Source organism: Cetorhinus maximus, chromosome 12 (genome assembly GCF_964194155.1).
Source record: "Cetorhinus maximus chromosome 12, sCetMax3.hap1.1, whole genome shotgun sequence".
Taxonomy (NCBI): domain Eukaryota; kingdom Metazoa; phylum Chordata; class Chondrichthyes; order Lamniformes; family Cetorhinidae; genus Cetorhinus; species Cetorhinus maximus.
Window position 1 is genome coordinate 113183351 of NC_135890.1, and position 27238 is coordinate 113210588.

Here is a 27238-nt window from a genome sequence, read left to right on the forward strand (position 1 = left end):
ATGTTACAGAAATTTCTGTTGAGTAAATTCTCACTGAGGTGAACTTCTAAGCCATTTAAAGATGCCAGGGTGCTGTGATACTGCGGAGGAGACAAAAATAGAAATAGTTGGATTCTCTTGACCAAATAACATAAAGGGATAATTGCCAAGTGGTGTGTAACTGCAGTGAACACTGAGTCCGATGCATCACACTCCAAACTTTTACAAAATTTATTCAAAATTCAAAGTATCAGGATAAGAATTGTGCTCCCTCAGTACTTTTATTTTTAAATGCACTGTTTAACGTTTTGTTATTAAATGGAATCTTTTCCCTTATTCTTTCGTGGACGTGGGAATTGCAGCCAAGGCCAGCCTTTGTTGCTCATCCCTAACTGCCCTTGAACTGAGTGGCTTGCTAGGTCATTTCAGAGGGCTGTTAAGAGGCAACCACATTGCTGCGGGTCTGGGGTCACATGTATGCCAGACTGGGTAAGGATGGCAGATTTCCTTCCCTAAAAGGAGATTAGTAAACGAGATGGGTTTTTTATAACAATCCATGATAGTTTCATGGTCACCATCACTGAGACTAGCTTTCAATTTAGTGTCAATGCTACCAGCTGCCATGGTAGGATTTGAACCTGTATCCCTAGAGCATTAACCTCAGGACCTTTTAAAAATTATTTCGTGGGATGTGGGCGTCACAGGGTAGGCCGGCATTTATTGCCCACAGTGCTGTTAGGAAGGGAGTTTCACCCAGTGACAGTGAAGGAATGGCGATATAGTTCCAAGCCAGGATGGTGAGTGGCTTGGAAAGGAACTTGCTGCCCTTGTCCTTCCAGGTAATGGAGGTCATGGGGTTTGGCAGGTGGTGTCGAAGGAGAAGTCACATTACCACTGCACCATCATTTCCATTGGGAAATGCATTAAAATTATGTGAATAGCAATTTAAAATAAACATGTTAACCACTGTGTGCTGCAAATAGCACACAACAGCTGATATCAAATCAGCACATTGTAGGTTTCCTAAAAAACAGTAAACACACCAGTGTCTTGACTGGGAAGTATAAAGCATAATCGAGATATTTTCAAGTTAAGTTACATAAAGCTGATGTTTGTCGCGACATTTCATTAATTTTTGATGTTATATGTTGGTGGATATTATAGTGAACACTAACAAATTCCTTTGTTGGAATTCCAGGATACTGCCTTACTCTCAAGCATCTGTATGAAAAATACTGTCTGATGGTAGGGAGGGCAAATGTAGTACCTAGGTACTGAACCATACAGTAAGTGCTCAGTTCAATCTATGGTGAATTATTTGATCTCTGTTAGGGTGGCTGTGTGGACAGAACATTTGACCTCAACGCTCTGCGTAAAATCACTCTCAAGTTTCCTCATTACCATCAAACCATTTCTGCTGTCGATTTCTACCATCCCTACATTTGGTTGTACAGAACTTGAGTATGGCTGAAAAAAAAGAGACATGTCGAAGCTTTTCATCCTGCACTCATCAGGACACTTTGTAAGAATACTAATATAAGGGGAAAACAACAATTTATTCTGCATGTGGAAGTGGACTCAGATTGGTAGAGGTGTTGCCATGGAGAATGCACCAGTGAATACATCAGAGTCCACTGACCAACCAATCGGCACTCTCTTCACATACAGAATAAATCGTTGTCTTCCCCTTATATTAGTATTCTTGCGAAGTGTCTTGCTGAGTGCAAGATGAAAAGCTTCAACATGTCTTTTTTCAGCAATATCTCTACATTTAGTGAGTTTATAGGACGCTGTCTAAGGTCAGCAAATTCACTGCCTTGACTCATTCGTGAAGAATGGACACAGCACCAGACGACTGCTGGAATCACACTCATGTACAAGTCAATTCAGGAGAAAACCAGAACGTGAAGAATTGTATTGATAACGGTGCCCTCATTAAGGAGATTAAAAAAAACCTCAACACTAGGCTACGTTTTTGGAAGTTCTCACGCCAGGGACTAATCCAGGGGTAATTTGCTGAACAAAATTAGTTACAGGGTTTTACTGGAAGGAGCTACTTCTCCTGTCTATATGTTTTGTTCCTGCAGCCACATTCTATTATTATCCTATTCGAACATCATTGCTGAAGAAAAGAGACATGCTGTCAAAGCTTTTCGTCTTGCACTCATTAGAACAGATATTAATTGAACAAATTTATATTAATATAAATTTATATAAATTGTTGTTCACCTTACTATTGGTATTCTTGCAAGTTCTGCCCTGATTAGTGGGAGAGGGAGACGGTGGTGTCGTGGTAATGTCGCAGGAGAGACAGTCCAAAGACCCAGGCTAGTGCTCTGGGGTAAAAGCAAAAAATTGCGGATGCTGGAAATCCAAAACAAAACTAAAAATACCTGGAAAAACTCAGCAGGTCTGGCAGCATCTGTGGAGAGGAACACAGTTGACGTTTCGAGTCCAAATGACTCTTCAACAGAACCAAGTAAAAATAGAAAAGAGGTGAAATATAAGCTGGTTTAAGGGGGGGTGGGACAGGTAGAGCTGGATAGAGGGCCAGTGATAGGTGGAGATTGCCAAAAGATGTCATAGACAAAAGGACAAAGAGGTGTTGAAGGTGGTGATATTATCTAAGGAATGTGCTAATTAAGGGTAGAAAGCAGGACAAGCAAGGTACAGATAGCCCTAGTGGGGGTGGGGTGAAGGGAAGGGATCGAAATAGGCTAAAAGGTAGAGATAAAACAATGGATGGAAATACATTTAAAAATAATGGAAATAGGGGGGAAAAGAAAAATCTATATGATGGAGGAGTGGACCAGGGTGTCCCGGAGGGAACGATCCCTGCGGAATGCCGCCAGGGGGGGTGAAGGGAAGATGTGTTCGGTGGTGACATCATGCTGGAGTTGGCGGAAATGGCAAGGATGGTCCTTTGAATGCGGAGACTGGTGGGGTGATAAGTGAGGACAAGGGGGACTCTATCATGGTTCTGGGAGGGAGAGGAAGGTGTGAGGGCAGATGCGCGGGAGATGGGCCGGACATGGTTGAGGGCCCTGTCAACCACCGTGGGTGGAAAACCTCGGTTAAGGAAGAAGGAGGACATGTCAGAGGAACTGTTTTTGAAAGTGGCATCATCAGAGCAGATGCGACGGAGGCGAAGGAACTGAGAGAATGGGATGGAGTCCTTACAGGAAGCTAGGTGTGAGGAGCTGTAGTCGAGGTAGCTGTGGGAGTCGGTAGGCTTGTAATGGATATTGGTGGACAGTCTCACCAAACACCAGAAGTTGTGACAGAGAGGTCAAGGAAGGGAAGGGAAGTGTCAGGGACCATGTGAAAATGATGGAGGGGTGGAAATTGGAAGAAAAATTAATACACTTTTCCAGGTCCAGAGGAGAGCATGAAGCAGCACCGAAGCAATCATCGATGTACCGGAGAAAGAGTTGTGGGTAACCCCCTCCCACGGCACCTCCCCATGCCACCGCAGAAGGTGCACCACCTGCCCCTTTACTTCCCCTCTCCTCACCGTCCAAGGGCCCAAACACTCCTTTCAAGTGAAGCAGCATTTCACTTGTACTTCCCTCAATTTAGTCTACTGCATTCGTTGCTCCCAATGCAGTTTCCTCTACATTGGAGAGACCAAATGCAGACTGGGTGACCGCTTTGCGGAACACCTTCGGTCTGTCCGCAAGCATTACCCAGACCTCGCTGTCACCTGCCATTTCAACACTCCACCCTGCTCTCATGCCCACATGTCCGTCCTTGGCCTGCTGCATTGTTCCAGTGAAGTTCAATGCAAACTGGAGGAACAGCATCTCATCTTCCGACTAGGCATTTACAGCCTTCCGGACTGAATATTGAATTCAACAATTTTAGATCATGAACTCTCTCCTCCATCCCCACCCCCTTTCCGATCCCCCCCCTTTTTTTCCAATAATTTATATAGATTTTTCTTTTCCCACCTATTTCCATTATTTTTAAATGTATTTCCATCCATTGTTTTATCTCTACCTTTTAGCCTATTTTGATCCCTTCCCTTCACCCCACCCCACCCCCACTAGGGCTATCTGTACCTTGCTTGTCCTGCTTTCTGCCCTTAATTAGCACATTCCTTAGACAATATCACCACCTTCAACACCTCTTTGTCCTTTTGTCTATGACATCTTTTGGTTATCTCCACCTATCACTGGCCCTCTATCCAGCTCTACCTGTCCCACCCCCCCTTAAACCAGCTTATATTTCACCTCTTTTCTGTTTCTACTTAGTTCTGTTGAAGAGTCATACGGACTTGAAACGTTAACTGTGTTCCTCTCCGCAAATGCTGCCAGACCTGCTGAGTTTTTCCAGGTATTTTTATTTTTGTTTTTAATGCTCTGGGGACATGGGTTCAAATCCCACCGTGCAGGAATTTGAATTCAGTTAATAAACCTAGAATATAAAGCTAGTCTCAGTGATAGTGACCATGAAACTATCATCGATTGTTGTAAAAACCCATCAGGTTCACTAATGCCCCCTTAGGGAAGGAAATCTGCCATTCTTACCAGGTCTGGCCTAGATGTGGCTCCAGACCATGTGACAGCAATGTGGTTGACTCTTAACTGCCCTCTGAAATGACCTAGCAAAGTCAGTTCAAGGGCAATTAGGGATGAGCAATAAATGCTGGCCTTGCCAGTGACACCCACATCCCATGAAAGTATAAGCATGTCTCTTTCTTCAGCAATGCTCAAGTTCTGTACTGTCAAATGACTATCTAACATCATTCATAGACTAGCCTCATTGTTTAACATCAGACAGAGTTTAAAATTACTTACAACATCTTCAATGGCACTGTGAATGGCTCCAAGTCCATCTTCAGCCAAAAGAAACATTACCAGCTCTTTCACTGTATGAACATATAGATTTAGTTTCACCAAATTTCCATGGTCTTTGGGTTCATCCAGGCTTCCATACTTTAGCGCCACAGTCTGCTCACTTTCCACACCCTCTTCTCTATATTCTGTTGGTGGTGAAGAGCTAGGCGAGACTCTACCCAAGACACCACGAGACAGCAGAGTATCACTATGTGGCGAATTTCTATGTTGTTGCGAGGACACAGTTTGGACATCAACGGAAGAGGTTAAAGGAGACGGAATACTGGCTTCTTTCTGGTCGTGACCAGTATCACTTTCAGATTCTGAAGGAAGATGCACTTTCGGAGAATCAGAGATAGTGTACCTACTTATGGAATTTAAAACCGGATCACTGAGACTTTCAGAACATTTTGTCACTCTTTCAATGTTCTCGTCATTTCTATCTTCTGTCAATTCCACATAGGGACCACTAACCTCCTTGGGAACTGGGTCAGTCTGTTCCTCGTCCAACTTTAGTGAAAAGCAAGAGTTTTCAGGAGGGGAAGAGGTTTTAGGAATGGAAGGCAATGGGAATTCGTTCTTAGGATGAGAGTTTGCATTCCCTGAAGACTTGTAATCAACCTTTATTTGATGAGGTTGTGTGGAATGTTCTCCTTGGTAGTTCTGAGCAAGATCCATGGAGTCTGCTGGTCTATCAATCTCTTTGGAATTTGGATGGGGGTTCTCAAACTCAGAGCAGTTTTCACACTCTGCCTCAGAGTGCCTGTACTCACCGTTCATTTCCTCAGGATCTGGACTGTCCGACAGTGTTCTGGAGAGGGACCGTTTCTGAATCTTCGTCTCAATCAAATCTGGCTTTGGAGACTCGGGTAATCTACAAAATGACAAAGAGATACAAAATCAGCTTTGTTCCAAATTTTATTTTACTTTATAATTTCAAATTCATGCCACGGTGAGTCGACTACTTTTCAATAATCAAACAACATAAGGATCTCCCCATCTCTGTTAACCTTTCATTGAAGTATGGTTCCTTGCGTGTGCTTCACCCTCCAGCAATGCCTAACTGACCTTTTACATTTGGACACCGACAAAGTACCAGGTTATTCTATCACTGAGGCTATTAACAAGGCCAAGAATGTCCTCATTTACCGTTCACACACACACTTCCCTCATGGGTCTCCACCTTAGACCTTAGTTTTCTTGTATGGGGTGGGAGAGTTAAAAAGAGAAAGCAGCTCACAATTATAACCTAGCTCTTGGTTGTTTGGACATTGATGAGGGCAGTGCTGCGGTTGGCTATACGATGCTGACTCTCTGGTCAAAGGGCCTACTGACACTGCTCATCTGGGCTTGCATAGCAAGAATGCTCCCGTGGGCAAGGTAAGATTGTGAAACTGTATTCCAGCACGAGTCAGTACTTTACCCGCCTCCTGAAAAGCCCCTCTCACCCGTGCATCCATCCAACTGGGAACTGCCGCAGAGCTGCAGACTCTTCTTCAGTAACAAATACAGTCAAAATCGTCACATCCTTAGGTAATGGCGTGTCTTCTGCAAATAAAAACCGAGACAGCAGTTTATTATGTTCAGTGAAACATTACTCAGTGTAATATGACAACCCCAAAGTGGTTGCTTTACGAATAACTGCATCAGAAAAGTTCAGTCACATGAAGCATACTGTTACACAAACAAAAATACCTGGAAAAACTCAGCAGGTCTGACAGCATCTGTGGAGAGGAACACAGTTAACGTTTCGAGTCTGAATGACTCTTCATCAGAACGAAGAAATGTAGAAATGAGATGAAATATAAGCTGGTTTAAGGTGGGGGGGGGGGACACAGGTAGAGCTGGATAGAGGGCCAGTGATAGGTGGAGGCAAAGAAGAGATTGGCAAGGATGTCATAGACAAAAGGACAAAGGGGTGTTGACGGTGGTGATATTAGCTAAAGGATGTGCTAATGGTGACATGAAGGGTAGAAAGCAGGACGAGCAAGATAGCCCTAGTGTGGGTGGGGTGGGGAGAAGGGATCGAAATAGGCTAAAAGGTAGAGATATAACAATGGATGGAAATACATTTAAAAATAATGGAAATAGGTGGGAAAAGAAAAAAATATATATAAAAAAATAAAATAAATAAATATAAATAAAAATTATAAATTATTGGAGAAAAAAAGGGGGATCGGAAAGGGGGTGGGGATGGAGGAGAGATTTCATGATCTAAAGTTGTTGACCTCAATATACAGTCCGGAAGGCTGTAAAGTGCCTAGTCAGAAGATGAGGTGCTGTTCCTCCAGTTTGCGTTGAGCTCCACTGGAACACTGCAGCAGGCCAAGGGTGGACATGTAGGCATGAGAGCAGGGTGGAGTGTTGAAATGGCAAGCGTCAGGGAGGTCTGGGTAATGCTTGTGGACAGACCGAAGGTGTTCTGCAAAGCGGTCACCCAGTCTGCATTTGGTCTCTCCAATGTAGAGGAAACTGCATTGGGAGCAGCGAATGCAGTAGACTAAATTGAGGGAAGTGCAAGTGAAATGTTGCTTCAGTTGAAAGGAGTGTTTGGGCCCTTGGACGGTGAGGAGAGGGGAAGTAAAGGGGCAGGCGTTGCACCTTCTGCGGTTGCATGGGGAGGTGCCGTGGGAGGGGATTGAGGTGTAGGGAGTGATGGAGGAGTGGACCAGGGTGTCCCGGAGGGAACAATCCCTGCGGAATGCCGCCGGGGGGGGCGAAGGGAAGATGTGTTTGGTGGTGGCATCATGCTGGAATTGGCGGAAATGGTGGAGGATGATCCCTTGAATGCGGAGGCTGGTGGGGTGATAAGTGAGGACAAGGGGGACCCTATCATGGTTCTGGGAGGTAGAGGAAGGTGTGAGGGCAGATGCGCGGGAGATGGGCCGGACACGGTTGAGGGCCCTGTCAACCACCGTGGGCGGAAAACCTCGGTTTCAGAAGAAGGAAGACATATCAGAGGAACTGTTTTTGAAAGTGGCATCATCAGAACAGATGCGATGGAGGCAAAGGACCTGAGAGAATGGGATGGGGTCCTTACAGGAAGCGGGGTGTGAGGAGCTGTAGTCGAGGTAGCTGCGGGAGTCGGTAGGCTTGTAATGAATATTGGTGGACAGACTATCACCAGAAATTGAGACAGAGAGGTCAAGGAAGGGAAGGGAAGTGTCAGAGATGGACCATGTGAAAATGATGGAGCGGTGGAAATTGGAAGCAAAATTAATAAATTTTTCCAGGTCCAGAGGAGAGCATGAAGCAGCACCGAAGCAATCATCGATGTACCGGAGAAAGAGTTGTGGGAGGGGGCCTGAGTAGGACTGGAACAAGGAATGTTGCACATACCCCATAAAGAGACAGGCATAACTGGGGCCCATGCGGGTACCCATAGCCACACCTTTTATTTGGAGGAAGTGAGACGAGTTTAAGGAGAAATTGTTCAATGTGAGAACAAGTTCAGCCAGACGTAGGAGAGTAGTGGTGGATGGGGTTGTTCATACTGTTATCTGGTGCAGAGCAGGGTGCACTCAATAGACGTAAAACGCTTTAGGGTGTATCTTGGTTCTGGGCCAAAGATACTGAAACCAGCACTCTTGCTTCAATGTCCCTTTCCTTAAATTTGAAGTCAGGGACTAGTTCCCTCTAGAGTCATTGGATCTATGGGAGAGTTAATTGCAATGGCAATGGAATGGGAAATCTGTGTAATTGGATTCCCAATGGTGCCAGAACAAGAGAGGTTGGGCAATTTATTCTGGAGAATATGAATGGTCAACAATGTTACACTGACATAAAAAAAACACCTTTAAAATCACTACTAAATCTGTTTTTAATTATTTGGTTTGCTGAGGAACGTTTCATCGTCTTTACATCAAAGTCAGACATGGAAGTTTAAATTGCAGGGCTAAATCTCTGGATTAAAGTGGAATAATTGTCTTGCTTTCCTCTTCCCATGGAACAAACCCTCAGTTTAATGATAGCATTCCTATCTGATTCAGAATGTGCAGAGCTCAAACCCCGTCCCAGACAATCCCAGTAATTGGAGACCAGAGCTCCGATTCTGAGTTCTGGTTGAAATGCAATGGGGTACTTGTGCTCAGTGGATCTGGGTGGCCCCACATTCCAATCATGTGTGTTGTGAGGGTCCATAAAATCCTCTTGTTTTACACAAGGCAATATATCGACTAGTATAATGATGGTTATGGCTTGTCAGATTGTTAATCAACCCAAAGTACCTTCCTCTCCAAGGGAAGAGTGTGGAGACGCAAAAGCAACTAACCTACATCATGGGTCAAACAGACAACGCAAGATATACTGGGTAGAATTTCCCATCCCGCCTGTGGCCGGTTTTGTGGCAGGCAGGAGAATCCAGCAGCAGGCAAAAAGTCGTAAGTTTTCCCCATGGTGTGTTTATGGCGGGTCGGTTATTCCGCAGACTAGTGAACGCCATTTGCATTTATTAACATGTCACGAATCCTCATTAAAACAGCTGCTGGCTGGGGTCTTGTCAGGCCTTCCACGCCAGTGGAAATTAGATCGGCCTCAAATCCGTTAGGAAAGGGGCACAAGTCGGACCTCAGTTCGCTGGTAACTTCGAGGTGAGTGGAACATACACAGCCTACCTGCCATAGCGCTGCGCCGGTCTTGTTGGGATGAACGCCACTCTGCTGGGTCTGTAGGGTTTGTCTGCTCCTGCTGTTTGCTTACATTGTCCTGAGCAACACCACTGTGCCATGGTACTCACACAGGCCGCCACTTTCAGAAACTAGCATTTCATCCGGGGATGGGCTGTGAGACGAGGGTGGGGCTGATGAAGGCGAGGGGGGCAACGGGGAGGGAAAACTGTGGAATGGCAGTGAGGGGGAAGGGTGAACACGAGGGGGGCCTTTCTGGGGTTGCCCTCTAACCTTTTGTTGCCACATGAGTGCACAGGAGTCTGCTTAGAAAGAAAGGAGGAAGACCTCCTTGCGATGATAGCCACTGAAAGCCAATCACTTCATTAGCACTGTTAAAAGGGCTACTCAGAACTCAGTAGCTTCACATCACAGTCGCTGCATCTCAAGAGTAACACTTGGAATGTAGAATTTGGGAATGCAGGCAATAGTGAAGGAGGCACAGCTGTATCATATATGGCATCCCATCAGTGAAGGCCTGTCACATGTTCACCTGAATTGACATTCCTAACTGGCCAAAGGGCATCCATTCATTGACCATGAGCAACTGATCGGTCATTAATGTGCCACATCAGAGACTGGAGCACAGAGCTAGGTCGGGTCATTCATCAGGCTGAAGCTTTAGCATCCCACGCAGGACTCAAGATGTTACATACCTGCAATGCCACCTTGGTCATCTCGATGTGTGTGCTAGTGTCTCAGGGACAAGGTGGCATCAGCCAGCATGTGTTATCTTCTGAGCTTCACTTTCTTGCCCCTTGAATCATTAATGTCTTCAATGTTTCCTTTCAGAGAGAAGGCAAAAGCAGATATGGATCCAGGGTTCAATGCTGCCTTTGTCAGGGTCCTAATGCAATGGAGGAGGTGAAAGAGGGAGAGGCAACCCCACGCGCAGCTCCAGCAGGAGGGACATGGTCAAGTGGAGCCAGAGCATGAACAGGCAGGTCAGGAGGAGAGACCCAAGCAACTGGGGCAACTCACCAGACCTAGGGTATAACGTAGAAGAGTCTCCTATTTACAAATGAGTGAGAGACATTGCCGTATACGCTTTCCCCGAGCTCTAATACATTACATATTCCACATTCTTCGTAAAGACCTGATGCCACGTGGAGTTGGAGGGTATCCCCTGCCAGTGGCTTTGAAGGTGACCGCAGCACTCAATTTCTTGGCCTCGGGTTCTTTCCAAAGATCAACAGGGGACCTGTGCGGCATTTCTCAGTCTGCTACACACCGATGCATAAAGCAGGTCACAGATACCTTTTACAGGAAGGCCCATCGTTATGTCAGGTTTGCTCTGGATGAAGATAGCCAGGCTGCGAGATTCACCAGCTCTGCCGCCATCTCAGGCTTCCCAAGAGCGCAGGGTGCAATAGACTGCACCCATGTGGCGATAGGGGCTCCATGGCAGCAGGTCCTAACGTTTATAAATCGCATGGGCTATCATTCCATCACTGTACAACCGGTGTGTGCAGAGCCATCCCTTGGGTGTGGCGAATTGGGACAAATGCCCTGGGCCGCACGCTTTGGGGATGACCTTTGAATGTGTCTGACCTTTTGTTTCCGGTTTAGTTTGAAGGCATCGGTTTCATTAAAGCAAAGGAGTGACCCTATTTGTTATTGAGAATACAATGGCTAGCATTGGCAGAGACAGAGGCAAATGGAGAAAATAAAGCTCAGGTGCGGAGAAAAGACAGAAAAAAAAGAGAAGAAATGGACAAGACCCTGAAAAGCTCGCTGGAAAAGTTCAAGGTTTTTAAGAAGTGTTTTGGCTCGCGAGGAAAATGGTGAATTAATGCGCTCCAGCGAATTTACCATCACGGCTGAGGAAGAGGGCATTAGTGCAAAATATACACAGGTTGATGAAACTTCCAACGCTGAAGAAGAGATGTATAAGCCAGCAAATTGGCCATATTTATTTGACAACAAGACGGTAGATATTTTAGTGGAGAGTGGGCCTGTGGAAATAATAGTGACTATGTCTTTCCAAAGGACGGTGAGTATTGAAACTTTTTCCGATGACATATACACATGGAGAATGCCAAATGGAGAAAGGGTTGAAAGAAATTGGCTGGTGTGTTCGAAGAAAGCTGATGCAGCTTTTTTTGCCTCTGCTGCAAATTTTCTGGTTCAAAAGCGGCATGCAAATTAGTAAAGGAAGGCTGGGATGACTGGAAGCATCTCAATGACAGATTGCAATCTCATATATTATCTAAAGAGCATATTCAAAATGCAACAAAATGGATTGAAATAAAACGAAGATTCTCTGCAATGAAAACAATAGATGAAACTCTCTTCGAGTTATCAACAGTCACAGATTACAACTCTTTCGAGTACAATCACAGTTCTTGGTTTCCGGGAGTGGGACATGAACCCACAACCCTCTGATTCAAAGGCGAGGGTGCTATGAACTGAGCCACAGCTGACACCTCAACAATAGATGAATATGCACAGAGAGAAATAAACAAGCAACCACTGTTGACACGTATTATAGCAGTGGTGTAGTACCTAGCTGAGCACAACTCAGCATTTCGTGGAGCGAATGCAAGGCTTTACGTACATAACAATGGCAACTTTCTGGGGTCAACTGAGATGGTCAACTAAATTCAATCCTACGATGCAAGAGCATGTCCGACCTATCAAAAACGAAGAAATACATGAGCTTTATCTTGGACCTCATATTCAAAATGAGCTAATCTCGATGATGGCATTGCAGCTGAAGAAAAACATTATTGAAAAGGTGAAGACTGCAAAATACTTTGCAGTTATTCTTGACTGTACACCTGATCCGAGTCACCGAGAGCAGGTGTCCCTTGTGCTTCATTGTGTTGACGTGGCTTCTGAAGAAGAGAAGGTAAGGGAGAATTTTATTGACTTTCTTCCGGTTCAAGGCAAAAGTGGACAAGGAGTGTCAGATTCTCTCACGGCTGCGTTGGACGGACTTGGCTTCCATATTACTGATTGTAGGGGCAGGGGATACGACGATACAATAGGCAAATATGAAGGGCCAGAAATGAGGTGTACAATCATGCATCCTTCAACTCAACCACCAAGCCCTTTTCACTCCACGTGGCTGCCCCAACTTAAATCTGGTATTGGGAGATATGGCAAAGTGTAGTTCTAAACCACGACAGTTTTTGGAGTTGTACAATGAATTTACAATATACTTGCAGCTTCAACTAATAGATGGCAAATATAGAGAGTGAATGCACCCTCTCTAACTCCAAAGCTGTTGTCAGACACTAGGTGGGAGAGCCGATTAGAGAGTGTAAGAGCAATCTGTTACCAGACAAGTGATATCAGGAACATCTTGCTTAAAGTTGATAAAGAACGCGACAGCTCAAAGGTTAAGTGAGGCTGAGTCCTTGGTCAACCACAAACTCGAAAATTTAGAATTTGTTTGCAACGGTTATGTGGTATGACAAGTTCACTGTAAACACTGTGAGCAGACACTTCAATCCAGCGAAATGCAGCTTAATGTAGCCATTGCACACATCAAGGGACTCACTAACTTTCTGCGGAAATACAGAAATACTGGATTTACCTCAGCGAGAACACAGCAACAGAAATAGCGGCTGAAATGGACGTTGAAGCTAAATTCAGAGAATGTGCGAAACGAAAGAGAGGTGAAGAGGAGCTGGAGAATTCGCCCAAGGAAGTATTTGAACCCAATTACTTTCCGGTCATTGTGGATCAGGCTCTTGTGTCACTGACCACCTGCTTTGAACAAGTGCAAGTATACACCTAAACTTTCAATTTTCTACCTGATGTGAAGAAACTCAGAAATGACAGAAGATGACATGAGAAAGCGGTGCATGGAATTGGGCATTGCCTTGTCTGACCAAGAATCCCACGATATCAACAGTGCAAATCTTTTTCTCAGAGCTTTGGTTGCTACGAGAATTCATCCCTGAAGGAGCAAGTACTGCACTTCAAGCCCTTCAGTTTCTTAAAACACTCGACGCTTCCCTCCCGAACACAGCAATAGAGTGCGGGGTTTTGCTGAGAATGCCAGTCACAGTGGCTTCAGGGAGCGGAGCCAAGTTTTTTCAGATCAAAAATGAAAAAGAACTACCAGAAAAAGGACAACTATGTCTCAAGAGAGGCTGCGCGAACTGGCAATTCTGTCCATCGAGAAGGAAGTAGCATCTAACCTGGATTCCCACGATCTGAGAACAGAGCTTGCTGCAAGGAAGTCTGGGAAGGAGGTTTTCAGAATATAATCACTGATCGTGATTGGTGAGTTTTTTTTTATTACATGAACTTCATTATAATTATACATAAGAAGGGCAATATAATATAACTACGTTGCAATTATACAGCTGGATGCTATCTGTATTTAACCTGCAGGTTGCAGCTGCCCTTGACGTTCATTGTAACCGGGTTTCACCTGTATAAAAAGGTTACGGGGGTCCCCGCACAATGTGAATTGCCCCAGGCCCCACGACGCCCCCCCCCGCTAGGGATGGCCCTGGGTGTGCGATCACCGGAAGCACATACCGCATGTTTGTGCACGGTACCATGGGAGTTGCCATGACTCTTACATCCTGAGTCACTCCCAACTGCCTGAGATTTTCGAGGGGCTGTTATGTCTGCAGGGTTGGCTGCTTGGGGATAAGGGGTTCCCACTGAAACACTTGCTGTTGACACCAGTGCGTCGCCCTCAGAGTTGTTCTGAGGAGAAGTACAACGCTGCTCACAGCTCCACATGCTCCCTTATAGAGCAGACCACAGAGCTTCTGAAGTTGTGCTTCAGGTGCTTGCACCACTCAGGTGGCTCACTCCAGTACACTCCCGCCAGGGTTTCCCACATCACCGCAGAGTGTCGCGCCCTTCACAATCTGGCAATGCAAAGAGGTGAACCCCTGCCAGAGGATGAACTGGAGGAGGATGAGAGCTCATCGGAGGATGAAGATCCAGAGCCTCAGGAACCTCAGGAAGCTGCTGAGGGTCAGTATGAGCGCGAACACACCATGAAGGGAGGAAGATATGGGAGACGTACCCGCAATACGTTAATTGCTGACAGGTTCCAGGAAGAGTAAAGTTAAGTGAGGGAATATGGCCACATCTCTCCTAGTCCTCAGTGCCATTTTCTTTTAACTCAGGGCATGACCACCCACTTGCAGCAAGAACGAGTCCTGCATTCACACTTGTGCGTTCTGACCTCATGAATTGCCAGGCCATGATCTTTGCTTTGGTCCATGGGGCCCTGTGAGTGAGCTCACTCTGAGAACTGAGTGTCCACTTAGGAACAAGAGTGATACGAGAGAAGACCTGAAGCCTTCGCCATCATCTAACGATGCAAACACGGCTGCGACTGAGATGTGCACATGTTTGGGGATCTCCTCCTCCCCTGCATGTCTTTTCTAATGCCACTACCACTGAGGAGGCACAAATGCCACTAGAATATCAACGCTGATGAGCTGCCCTCACTCAGTGGTGTTCCTTGAGAAAGAAGGGTTTGAAATGCTTACATCACACATTTCCTATAAAGATTTAAACATATCTCCCTGACATCACACAAGGACGCAGAGACTAGTTCAACTGGGGTTGGCATCACAGGAATATGAATCTCACAGTGGGACGCCATCACTATCCTGGGAGCAAGGCCAAACCTCCAAATAAGAGGATTTTAAAGTACAAAATCACAATGTCTTTAGTTGACCGGAACATTCACATAACCATCAAATGTATTAGCAAAAGTGCAATTTATTTAAATGTCTAGCACACTTGTGACCCAAAAGTAACATCAATTTTTCTTAACTTTCCTAACTCTACCTCTATGCCTGGGTGCAGCCCTGACATCCACAACAGAGGTGGAGCCAGCCTGCTGACTGTTACGTCCTGATGTCTGTGGTGGCCTTGATGGACGTCCTCTGGTGGCCTGAGGCCTGGAGAGCCGTGGCCTGATAACGGTCACTTACTCAGGGGCAGAAGCGCCCTCGTCGGCCTGGAGTGGATGAGGTCGCAGGAAGAGGGGGCTGTGAGCAGCTGCACACCCTTGGAGTGTCCCAAGGGTAGGTCCCCGGGGTGTCCAGCTGACACTCATCCTCCCTGTTGGTGCCTCAGGGCCCTAGCCTGACTCCTGCAGGAGATGCTGCACCTAGAGGGAGCTCAAGGTGCCTCGTTTCATGTCGCCTACGTGGTGATGGTGCCCACCAAGGTGTGTGGCCATGGGGTGCAGGGCCGAGCGCAAATCCGGCAAGAGCTGCTGGACCAAGGTCTCCATGGTGGTCACCAGCATTCCCATAGTGACCTCGAGGCGCTTGCATGTCGGAGCTACGACATCAGGCAGAACGCGGATGGACTCCTCCACCATTCGCTCTAGTCTGCTAAGTAACTGTCGAATCTCTGCCTGATGTTCTGCCACCTGTCGTTGCATCTCCAGCATTGATTTGGCAGCCGCTTCCAGAGAAGGACTGAGCGGGAGGCTGGTCTTCAGCAGCCCTCTGAGTGCTGGACACCTGGGCTGTCCCTGCCTCCGACTGCTGTGGGGATATGTCAGTGAGGTGTTCCCCAGAAAGTGAGCCTGAGCCTAAGCTACAGCTGTACCCCACTGACATGTGTGTCTCTGAGCTGGTGGAGGGTGCGTGCAGGTGCTGTGAATGTTCTGCCGGAGCTCTCTCTTCAGGTGAAGTCTGAAGGCTCGCACTGGTGCTGAGCTGGCTTGGGGGCCTTGATCTGCTGGTGCTTAGAAAATAGAGTTTCAGTTAATGAGCATGAGCCAGATAAGACTACGTGTGATTCACTGCGAACGTCAGGATTTGATGGAGTGATGGAGCTGTGATCTGCACTAGGTTGGTGGGAGAGGCCAATCTCCCCTTCCCCACAGGAGCAATATGATGGAAGTATAATAATTTTCATAAATTTTTTAATATTGTGAAGTAGATTTATGGGGGTAGGTATAGTTGGGTCTGTGTGTGATTTAATTACATTTTGTAGTCAAGTAGACTGCAAGCTCTATATCATCAAAAGAAGCTAGGTGCTTGACATTGCTGATGAGTAAACATAGATGCAGGCTTAGCATGTAAGGTATGAAGGGAATTTGCATTTTTAGATAAATAAAGGGATATTTGGATTTCAAAGGAATCTTAGCCTGTTTACAACTAGCCAGATAAACAAGGCTAAGGAATGTGTTTATTTTTCCCAAAGGTTACTGACAATATATAGCGGCAAAATGAAAGTTTTTATATTATGAGGAAGTTACAGTTTCAAAGACACAAGGAACAATAGAATTTACATATTAAAAAGAGAGAAACATATATAAAGGATAATGAAAGGTTATGTGTTAGAAGGCCATGTAAGATCTAACAGGAGCGTGTGAAATAGCCTTAATGAAGCCTCCAGCATTTGTGCAGAAGTCTACTTATATAATGAAACTGAAGTTGGGGAAAAGCCATTTGGAATTCCACTGTCAAGTGGGTATTGTGTTAATTTGCTGCTTCTGTTTTAAATATAAAATCTATTTTGGACCATTGCCTTAAAGCGTGTGTAAATGGAGGTAAGGTTAATTAGGAGTTTTAGGGGTTATTATAGTAGTAAGTAATTGTAGTCTTCTGTATGTGCTTGAAAGCTTTTATATTTTGTTAATAAATATTTTAATTTAATTTTTAAAATCTCTAAAGATCTTGGTGGACTTATTACTTCTGAATTCAGTGCACACATCTCGTAACAAATTGCAAACTGTTGTGATAGCGTGTCCAAGTTTCCCTTGTAGATTTGGTCCACCTGGCGCACATCATCTGCCACGTCATACCAGCGATCCTTGTCCTCTCCGACCAGCTCGTCTACAGCCTCCTCTAATTCAGTGAGGACGATAATGTCGGCTGTTCCCCCCCCGCCCCGGTCTGCAAACTCTTGTGCCTGTTGTGCGCCAGCTTGGCCTGTATGAAGGAAAAAGAAAGGCATGTGATGATAAGGGATGGAGTAGAGGTGGGGGGAAATGCATGACCCCTGTGTGTGGTGAGCCCTCCACAGAAGGGCCAGAGAATAGAGTGTGAGCAACATGACAGATGGGATGGTGGTGATGTGAAAGTCTCAGTGAGAGAATGAGTGTTGATACGTATCCCCCGCTAATGGTTGCGTGAGATACCGGAAGAGAGTAGCCGTTTGAGTTCATGATGCTGTGATGCGAGTTTGATATTGGAAGGAGTTGAAGGATGACTTACCCTGGCAGAGCAGATGAGATCACTCATCCTCTTCCTGCACTGGGTAACATTTTGGACACGATTGCCAGCAGCGCTGACCTGCTCCATGATAGCCTCCTAGGCCGGAGAAGTGAGGCTGTGCTTCCCGCAGGCATCCCTGGATAGAGCGTGTGCCTTTGCGCCCGCACCCCTCTGATCAAGGCTGGGAGGGGCCTGGTGTGTGAAGCGGGGTGCTACCTTCCTCTTCAGGCTCTCAGCCTTCCTCTTCTGGCTGCCAGGCATCTCTAGTGGCTGGAGAGACTGAGGCCGTGTGTTGGATTGGCCTTTAAATATGGGGCTTGGACCTTCGAACCCACCAGCTTATGGCAGCCGGACGAAACAGCTCCCAACCCGGCAGGTTGAACTGACAAGTGGCAAGTAACATTCGTGCCTCACAAGTGCCAGGCAATGACCATCTCCAACAAGAGAGAATCTAACCATCGCCCCTTGACATTCAATGACATTACCATCACTGAATCTCCCACTATCAACATCCTGGGGGGGTTACCATTGATCAGAAACTGAACTTGACTAGCGATATAAACTGTGTGGCTACAAGAGAGCTCAGAGGCTAGGATTCCTGTGATGAGTAACTCACCTCCTGACTCTCCAAAGCCTGTCCACAATCTATAAGGCACAAGTCAGCAATGTGATGGAATACTCCCCACTTACCTGGATGAGTGCAGCTCCCACAACACTCAAGAAGCTTGACATCATCCAGGACAAAGCAGCCCGTTTGATTGGCACCCCATCCACAAACATTCACTCCATCCACCACCAATGCACAGTAGCAGCAGTGTGTGCCATCTACAAGATGCACTGCAGGAACTTACCAAGGCACTTTAGACAGCACCTTCGAAATCCTCGATCACTACCATCTAGAAAGACAAGGGCAGCAGATACATGGGAACACCATCGCCTGGAAGTTCCCCTCCAAGTCACTCACCATCCTGACTTGGAAATATATTGCTGTTGCTCCACAGTCACTGGGGCAAAATCCTAGAATTCCCTTCCTAACAGCATTGTGGGTGTACCTACACCACATGGACTGCAGCGGTTCAAGAAGGCAGCTCACCACCACCTTCTCAAGGGCAACTAGGGATGGGCAATAAATGCTGGCTGAGCCAGCCAAGCCCACATCCCGTGAATGAATACCAAAAACTTGGATTTAGACCGATATGCACCTTTTCATAATTAATGACTCTACAAGTGCAAAATCGGACGGGAATTCCCCCCCACCATTGCGGACAGCGGGGAGGGCGCTGCAGAAACCGCCCGCCACCACACTTAGTCTCATTTATGGAAAATTCCACCCGTTGAAACTGATCAATTGGAAGCAGAGTAAAAGCTGAAGACAAATTTGCAGAGTACAGAGAAGCCATTTGGTTCAACTCGTTCATTGCTCCAGATTAACTGGTCATTCATTCTCGGTTTATGGGATCTTGACACGTGCGAAGTCGGCTGACGCTCAACTAAGCATTTTCAGTTCATCCTCAGTTTCAACCACACTTGCAACCTTTAATAATTCTCTTGCTGTTATAATGTTGGAAGACTTTCTCAATGTTGCATTTGGCCTCCAAACCTGTGCTCTAGTTCCCTTTTTATCTCTCTCACTGCCGCTTTTAACTTCTTTTTGGAAGTTGCTGACTTATTCTCCGTGGTTTCTCTGCCTTGTCTCTCTTCATGACACTTTGTAGAACCTGTTTTTCTTATTTCACTTCATACTGTCTTCTGAACGTAGAAACAGAATTTTGTAGTTTGCAACTCCTTGCCCTTCATACACATTTATTCTGCATGTATATATTCAGAATTCTAAATAACTTTCTGAAGAATTTTTTTTGTTGTTGCTATTTGACTAAAAGGAAAACAAGAAAGGTAAAAGAAAGACTCTTACATAATGTATGTATAGCAATCTTTACATTGCTAATTAAATTAATTGAGCCACAGCAACCTGGAAGGTCCTAAGTTTAATTCCTGGTCCTTGTTGCATTGGCTGATTTTAGCCAGTGGCATTTAAATTGACCACAAAACCGATGGAGTTCCTGGTCAGGAAAAAGAAAGGTCAGCATGTGTTGTCAGTCCCAAATGCTATCCAAAGAACTTAAGTGAGGGTGTGTGGAATCAGAATCAGCTACTGGAAATCGGCTAGAGTTTCCATGTTGGAAGTCTTTTGGACACAGGACAAGGGGAAAATCAAGTTCCACCTGGCATTGGCTATTGAAGTTCACCAAAGAAGCATGGGTACTCAGGCGATATAGTAGAGTCCAAGGCTGCAGGACAGGAACAAAGGAGGCAAAAAAAAAAGTTTTTGTACTGTCTATATGTTTTTAAAGTTGTTTGTAGCCTCTGACCAAACTGCCATTTGTGCAGAAGTACGGGGTCTGCCTAGGATTCCTATAGCTAGAGAAAGGGGGAGGTGTTATCAGTCTGAGTAGGGTCTGACTTCAGATCCTAGAGATGAAAGGGCAGGTCATGAACTCACTATCAATTATCCAGTTCTCTCCTCCCCACCAAGCTTCAAATGAACCTGTGGTCTGGCTCGATTGGAGACCGAGGAAGTGTTCCAGAACTGCAAGTATATTGGCAATAAGGAGACACTGGATAAAATGGCAGCTTGGTGATGGAGCCTTAAAGACAATCAAGGAGTAATGTTCAATGTGGTGAATGAAATGCTTGTACAATGGGAATTGGTTGTTTCTGCACTTAGTTATTTTTAATCTAGTAGACATTATGGCAACATTGCACAACCCAGTTGTATAAGAATTAGGATTCCGAGGTGTAGAGGGATCTAGGTGTTCTCGTGCGTGAGCCACAAAAAGTTAGTATGTAGGTACAACATGTAATCAAGAAGGCTAATGAAATGCTATCCTTTATTACGAGAGGAATTGAACATAAAAATAAGGATGTTACGCTTCAGTTATAGAGGACATTGGTGAGGTCGTATCTTGAATATCATGTGCAGTTTTGATCTCCTCATTTATGGGATGATGTAAATGCACTAGAGGCGGTTCAGAAGAGGTTTACTAGATTGATGCCTGGAATGAGTGGGTTGCCTTATGAGGATAGGTTGGACAGACTGGGCTTGTTTCCACTGGAGTTTAGAAGAGCGAGGGGTGACTTGATTGAAGTATAGAAGATCCTGAATGGTCTTGACAAGGTAGACGTGGAAAGGATGTTTCCTCTTGTGGGTGAGTCCAGAACTAGGGGGCACTGTTTTAAAATTAGGGATTACCCTTACAGGTCAGAGAAGAGGAGAAAGTTTTCTCTCAGAGGGTAGTGCGACTTTGGAACTCTCTGCCTCATAAAGGGGTGGAGGCGGAGTCACTGAATATTTTTAAGGCAGAGGTAAATAGATTCTTGTTAGGCAAGGGAATCAAAGGTTATCGGAGTGGATGGGAATGTGGAACTCGAAACATAAATAGATCAGCCATGATCTTATTGAATGGTGAAGCAGGCTCAAAGGGGCCGAATGGCCTACTTCTGCTCCTATTTCATATGTTCGTATAAACCTCTCACTGCTGGTTGTTTAGCCTTCTGACACTCACTTTCTAAGCTCACATGTAAAGAATAAACCCTTGGGTGGGCAGACAATTCCTGTGTAACAGTGACCCACACAATAACACATTTAGGAGAGGAGGAAACTGGGGCAGGAAATGACAGGGCAAGAAATAAAATAAATCTTACCTGGCCTCTCAGTCAGATTCTGAAAGAAAAGGCAGTGACACAAATAAACCTCTTCGTCAGTGTACAACCATTCTACATCTACGATGAGAGATAGCTTATGTTCTGGTGAATGTATACAGGGTAGTCAGACAAAAATGCGAACATTTCTACAATACTGAATGTAATATTTCACTAACCCTGCGTTGTTTAGCAGGAAGAGTCTGAAAATAACAGACATGCATTTCACATACAGCAGTCACCGTGCTACATCAACAGTTACTTTACCTTATTGAGAAAGCCAAGTCCCAAAGTGCATATCATCACCAAGGTTTAAAAAGAGAGAAAGAGAGAAATCTGTAAAAAGTGGTTAACAGAAGCCAAGCTTATGTTTTAAAAGCCGATAGATAATAAGGGGGATGGAAAGCTGAAGGAGCTTTGGACTTCCACAGGCTTAAGGTCTTGGGAAAGCATGAATTAAAGTCAGAGACCAGGCCCTAAGTCTTAATTTCAAAACAGTTGAGATCGCAGAGGAAAGGAATAGTGTATAAGGCTGCATGTTTGGAGCTTGTAAGAAGACACAAGTTAACAGGGGTATTGAGCATAGTGCAACCATTAAAAAAGAGAGGAAAGAGAGAGAGCAGAAATAGAGAGGGTAGAGCCGATGGAGAGAGGGGGCAGGGAAGGAGAGAGGGTGGAAAAAGCACGGAGAGAGCGAGAGAGCAGAGAGACGGAGTGCAGAGAGAGGCTGGAGACAGAGGGGGCCGAGAGAGAGAGATGGGGTGGAGAGATAGAGCATGGAGAGAAAGCATGGAGAGAGAGAGAGTGCAGAGGGAGCTCAGAGGGAGAGAAAGTGCGCAGAGGGAGAGGGTGCGGACAGAGAGCGTAGAGAGAGAGTGTGCAGATGGTGAGAGAGCCAGAGGGAGAGAGTGCGCAGAGGGAGAGAGGGTGCAGAGGGAGAGAGAGAGCGCACAGAGGGAGAGAGAGCATGCAGAAGGAGAGAAAGAGCGCGCACAGGGAGAGAAAGCGTGCACAGGGAAAGAGAGCTCAGACAGAGAGAAGGAGTGAGCATGTCCAGAGGGGGACAGAGCACAGAGACAGAGCTCAAAGGGAGAGACCGTGCAGAGAGAGCAGAGTGAGAGATGGTGAGAATGAGCATGAAAGGAGGAGCAGAGCTAGAGGGTGGAAGAAAGAAGAGAGGAGAGATGATTGAAGGTTAGAGAAGATAAAGTATAAATTATAAGGCTCTTTTCAATGCCCTGTCTACAACTGTGTGAACTTCCCATCATACGTCTAGGGATTACATCTAATCTACAATAGAACATCGAAGGATTTATGGTATGGAATGACAATAATCTGGGGTGCACGTGAACAATGTGGAAATAATAGCTACAGGTGCAGGAGGCCACTACTTACAGGTTTTGTTTAGGCCACTAACACTAGTCGTTGATAAGGACACTAGGTCTTACGTCTGAGGTCAGCTTGTTGAAAATTTGAGAGCAGCACCAGTCTCACATGAACACTTCAGTGGGATATTAGTTATATAGAGAACCCAGCAAATAAAACTATATGATCTTGTGATGAAGTCCGACACCATAAATCCCTTTTATACTGAAATTTGGTTTGCCACAGACTGGCTGAAGATTGTATATCCAAGTGCTCAGAAAAGGTGTTCCCAGTCAAAAAAAATCAACCTTGCACAGCGTGCCAACAGGTATAGTGCAGCGGATGACTTAAAACCTTCCGCATTAGCAGAATATTTTGTACCTTTCAAAGCAGGAAGCTGCTGCACAGATCTGCAAATTTTGAACAAGTAAATTGCAGCATTGCATAGAATATATTTTTCATGTATAGTAGTCACTGAGCACTCCTGTGTAAGTGATGATCTGCTGACCTACCTGACTGTTCACACCAGGTTGATACGCCAGTATTTTGGCCGTTATTCCAGGCGGAAGCTGAGTGCTGACAATTCTGTAAAGCAAAACATTTATACATAGTGCTGTGTACATCAGTGTGGCAGTATTAGACCAGACAGCATATAACTCTAAGACTACGTTAAGGTATTCATGATGTACCTAAAAGCTGAATTCGACCCATTTCAATGTGTCCAGTGCCTACCTCCCATTATTCTTCATTTTCAGTCTCAAAGCAGTGACACATGCTGGGAGATCATGAGCATCAATAGCTTTCTGGTTCATGACCAAAGCGGCCTTCTCTATTGCACGGGTCTGGATAGGGATTGTCAACCGGCTATTTGGCAGCAAGGGTATCACATCCTCGCCCGGCTGAAGACACGCACGCGTGGCTGTTTCTTCCCCATCTCTAGCCCAAGGGTCTGAAGCTGACTGTCATATCCCCACGTCTGTCCTCCTTCCCATTCTGTCCTTATTCCGATCAGTCAGCTAAGCACAGGGCGGGTAAGCCATGGTCGTATTGGAATGTTGCATTTACCCATCAGGCCTCAGGAAGGAGCTGGAGTTACTTTCCAGACAACTGGAGAGTGGGAGGTGAACCATGCATAAGTATTAAAACAAAAAATTGTAATTTAAAAGATGTACCTCAAAAAAAAATAAGCAGCATAAGACAAAGACTACTGATTATGATGTTGGCTGCTACAAATGAAAGGGATGTAAGTGCAGTGCATTGCAGACTTACAGGTTTGTATAAAGGATGCAACCAGCCAGGATCTTTGGGCAGCGCTGACAAGTCTGTAAGATGAGTGCAGCTTTTAGTAGTAAAAGGGGATCCACCTGTTGTTAGTAGACAGAGCAGAATGGGATCAGAAAACTTGCCCAAGAAAGCAACACGTCAATTCCAGATTAACACGCAGCTAAGCCAAGCAGAATTTAGTCAAGTGAAGTTTTATCAGTGTACAATCAATAAACCAAATTGCTTCCCATTATAAACCACTTAAAACATCAGTGATGCCTCAACGTTACACTGTATCCCATGTGTCATATCTGCAGCACTAATATTTTTGTCATGCTCGAATTTTTTTCGGGTAAGATCATTAAGCCTTCATACAAATGACTTATTCAGAGGTGAAAAGCAGCACTATACCAGGCAGTGCCTCACAGCAAGTGTCACCTGATGCACTGTTTCAGTGATGTAGCACAAAACTTAGAATTATGGTGCTTGCAGCTCAGCTCATGCAGGGTCCTTTAACCTTCAAACTATCTAATTAAAACTGTTCATTCATCTCACTGCTATTTGTGGGATCTTATTACACATAAAATGGTGCTGTACCTCCCCACATGAAAATGGTCAGTGCTCTTCATCTTGACTCAACATATACAAAGCACATTTTTTTTCAAATTGTATGCAATGTAGATGAAAGTGTAACATTGCAAAGTGATATTCAGGAAATGAACAAAACTGTGGCAAATGGGTTTCAAAGTCGTTAGATGTGAGGTCATCCACTTTGGGCCTAAATTGGATAGAGTTAAGTTATTTTCTAAATGGTGGAAAGTGAGAAACAGCAGAGGTCCAAAGAAACTTGGAGGCCTGAGTTCATAGATCATTAAAATGTCATGAACAGTGCAGAAAATAATCCAAAAGGCTAATGAAATGCTGGCCTTTATATCTAGAGGACTAGAATACAAGCTTCAGCTATACAAAGCCCTGGTTAGGCCACACCTACAGTACTGAGAGCAGTTCTGGACACCACACCTTAGGAAGGATATATTGACCTTGGAGGGAGTGCAGCATAGATTTACCAGAACGATTACCTGGACTCCAACGATTAAATTGCGAGGAAAGGTTATACAAACTTGGATTGTTTGTCCAGGAATTTAGAAATTTAAGGGGTGATTTGATTGAGGTTTTAAAGATATTAAGCTGAACAGAGAGGGTAGATACAGAGAAACTATTTCTGCTGGTTGTGAAATACAGGACTATAAGGTATAGTTTAAAAATTAGACCCAGGCTTTTTAAGAGTGGAATTAGGAAACGCTTATTTTTGCAAAGGGGGGTTTGGGAGTTTGGAACTCTCTTCTGCAAACATCATTTGAAGCTAGATCTATAGTTAATTTCAAAATTTAGATTGCTAGATCTTTGTTAACCAAAAGCTATTGAAGGATATGTATACATCATCTATATAAAAAGCAAGTATGTGGAGTTAGGTGGTAAATCAGTCATGATCACATTGTATGGCAGAACAGGATCAAGGGACTAAATGATCTACTCCCATTTCTATGTTCCTATGATGAAGTGCTATATAAATAATAAATGTAAGTCTTATATTCCAAAGAGTGTTTACCAGGTTCAAAAAGGGAAATTCCAGCCAAATTGTTACGATTTAGAATGCGCTGCCTGAAAGGATGGTGGAATCAAATTCAAAGGTAACATTCGAAAAGGAATTTGATAAATACTTGAAGAGGAAAAAATTGCAGGGCTATGGGGAAAGTGCAAGGGGAATGGGACTAATTGAATAGCCCTTTCAAAGTGCCAACATAGTCACGATGGCCTTCTCCTGTGCTTTATCATTCAACAATTCTATCCATCATAAATTAGCTTCCAGTCTCAGAACAACCATTCTGGTGAATAAGCTGATTATTGGCTTTCTATTTAATGCTGGTTTAACCATTGGAATGATACTGCAACAAACGAATCTCACAATGTAAAGTGTTAAAGTGGAGAGTCTCCCTAGATTATACATACTTCAGTCCTGTCTAGGTTACACAAGGAGTTGAAAGTCTGGTGCAGGTCACAGCTGTTTTGCTGAATGTGCTCTGTGTACAGATCCCATTGACGAGCTAGCTGTTCCTGCTCCTGTATCTAGAAAGGGAAACCAGAAAATGTAAACAGGGATAGAAATGATTCGAAAAACCAGAAGCTGTACTTGGGCAGGTTCTGGAAGTCAAGTGCTGTTCCTGGAAGTCAAGTGGGGCTCCAACGGAATCTATCCCAGATCTTGTTGGAGTTGGTTGTTGCCTGGCATTTGTGTGGCACGAACGTTACTTGCCACTTGTCAGCCCAGGCCTGGATATTGTCCAGGTCTTGCTGCATTTGGACATGGGCTGCTTCAATATCTGAGGAGTCGTGAATGGTGCTACGCGTTGCACAATCATCAGCGAACATCCCCACTTCTGACCTTATGATGGAAGGAAGGTCATCCAGGAATATGAACATTGCCTTACTGATCAGTACAGGCAGTAAGGACTCAGCCCACTCAAAGCAGCAAAAATGAGTAGGTAGCTAACAATGTTCCCCTAGGCTGCATGGCTGCACAACAACCTGAAAGTTCCTACGCACACTGCACATAAGTCAGTCCCTTTAAGTTACCGTTGGTGCCCAGGTACGTAATCATGCAAAAAAGATTTAAAAGGAACCACAAACTTAAAGAAATCACCCGCACACTCCAAAAAAAATTAGCTAGCCATTGGCAGGGAATACGGCCGCAGTTCAGCAATGCAAGTGCAGAATGAATGGGGTTTCATGTCACAATCCCAAACACAGCATCAGCTACACCCGTTCATAACTCAATACAAATGGAAAGCATTACCTGGTATATACGCTTACTGGATCCATTGTAAAATGTAAAGACACCTATAAGTTGATCCAAAAATCGCTTACAGCTCACATCAGGGACTTCTATGGCACATCCAAGAGCCTACAACAGAACAGAGAAAATACATTCTTTTAAAATAATTACACTCAGCAGGGGTTGGAAATCTGTATTGTTTTAATTGCCAGGCACTCATCTTTTTGACGTGAAGGTACCTATTTTGTACATACCCAAAGGTATTCCCCATCCACACGGATAGCAAACTTCAGCTTTCGCAAGCGGATTAAACAGGGTGGTGATCCAGAAATCTCAGTAATGCAGCAAACCACGCCGGCAATCTGCCCACACAGCAATTCCCGTTGGTCAACGCTGGTCTGTCCAAGAGAAGTTGGTAAAGTCTTTGAGAAT

At 44.9% G+C, this 27238-nt stretch overlaps 1 protein-coding gene across 1 annotated transcript in view; it reads right to left on the minus strand.

The window, feature by feature from the left end:
• hps4 (HPS4 biogenesis of lysosomal organelles complex 3 subunit 2) overlaps positions 1-27238 on the minus strand; it is a 54952-nt gene that overhangs the window by 3721 nt on the left and 23993 nt on the right. Inside the window, exons 3-11 of the mRNA XM_078554667.1 lie at positions 27061-27204; positions 26828-26935; positions 25984-26100; positions 23980-24074; positions 23223-23295; positions 21349-21367; positions 6266-6365; positions 4779-5691; positions 8-80 (exon numbers count right to left, since the gene is read on the minus strand). Of these exons, the coding sequence (XP_078410793.1) occupies positions 8-80; positions 4779-5691; positions 6266-6365; positions 21349-21367; positions 23223-23295; positions 23980-24074; positions 25984-26100; positions 26828-26935; positions 27061-27204 (1642 nt within the window). The remainder of the gene's footprint in view (positions 1-7; positions 81-4778; positions 5692-6265; positions 6366-21348; positions 21368-23222; positions 23296-23979; positions 24075-25983; positions 26101-26827; positions 26936-27060; positions 27205-27238) is intronic.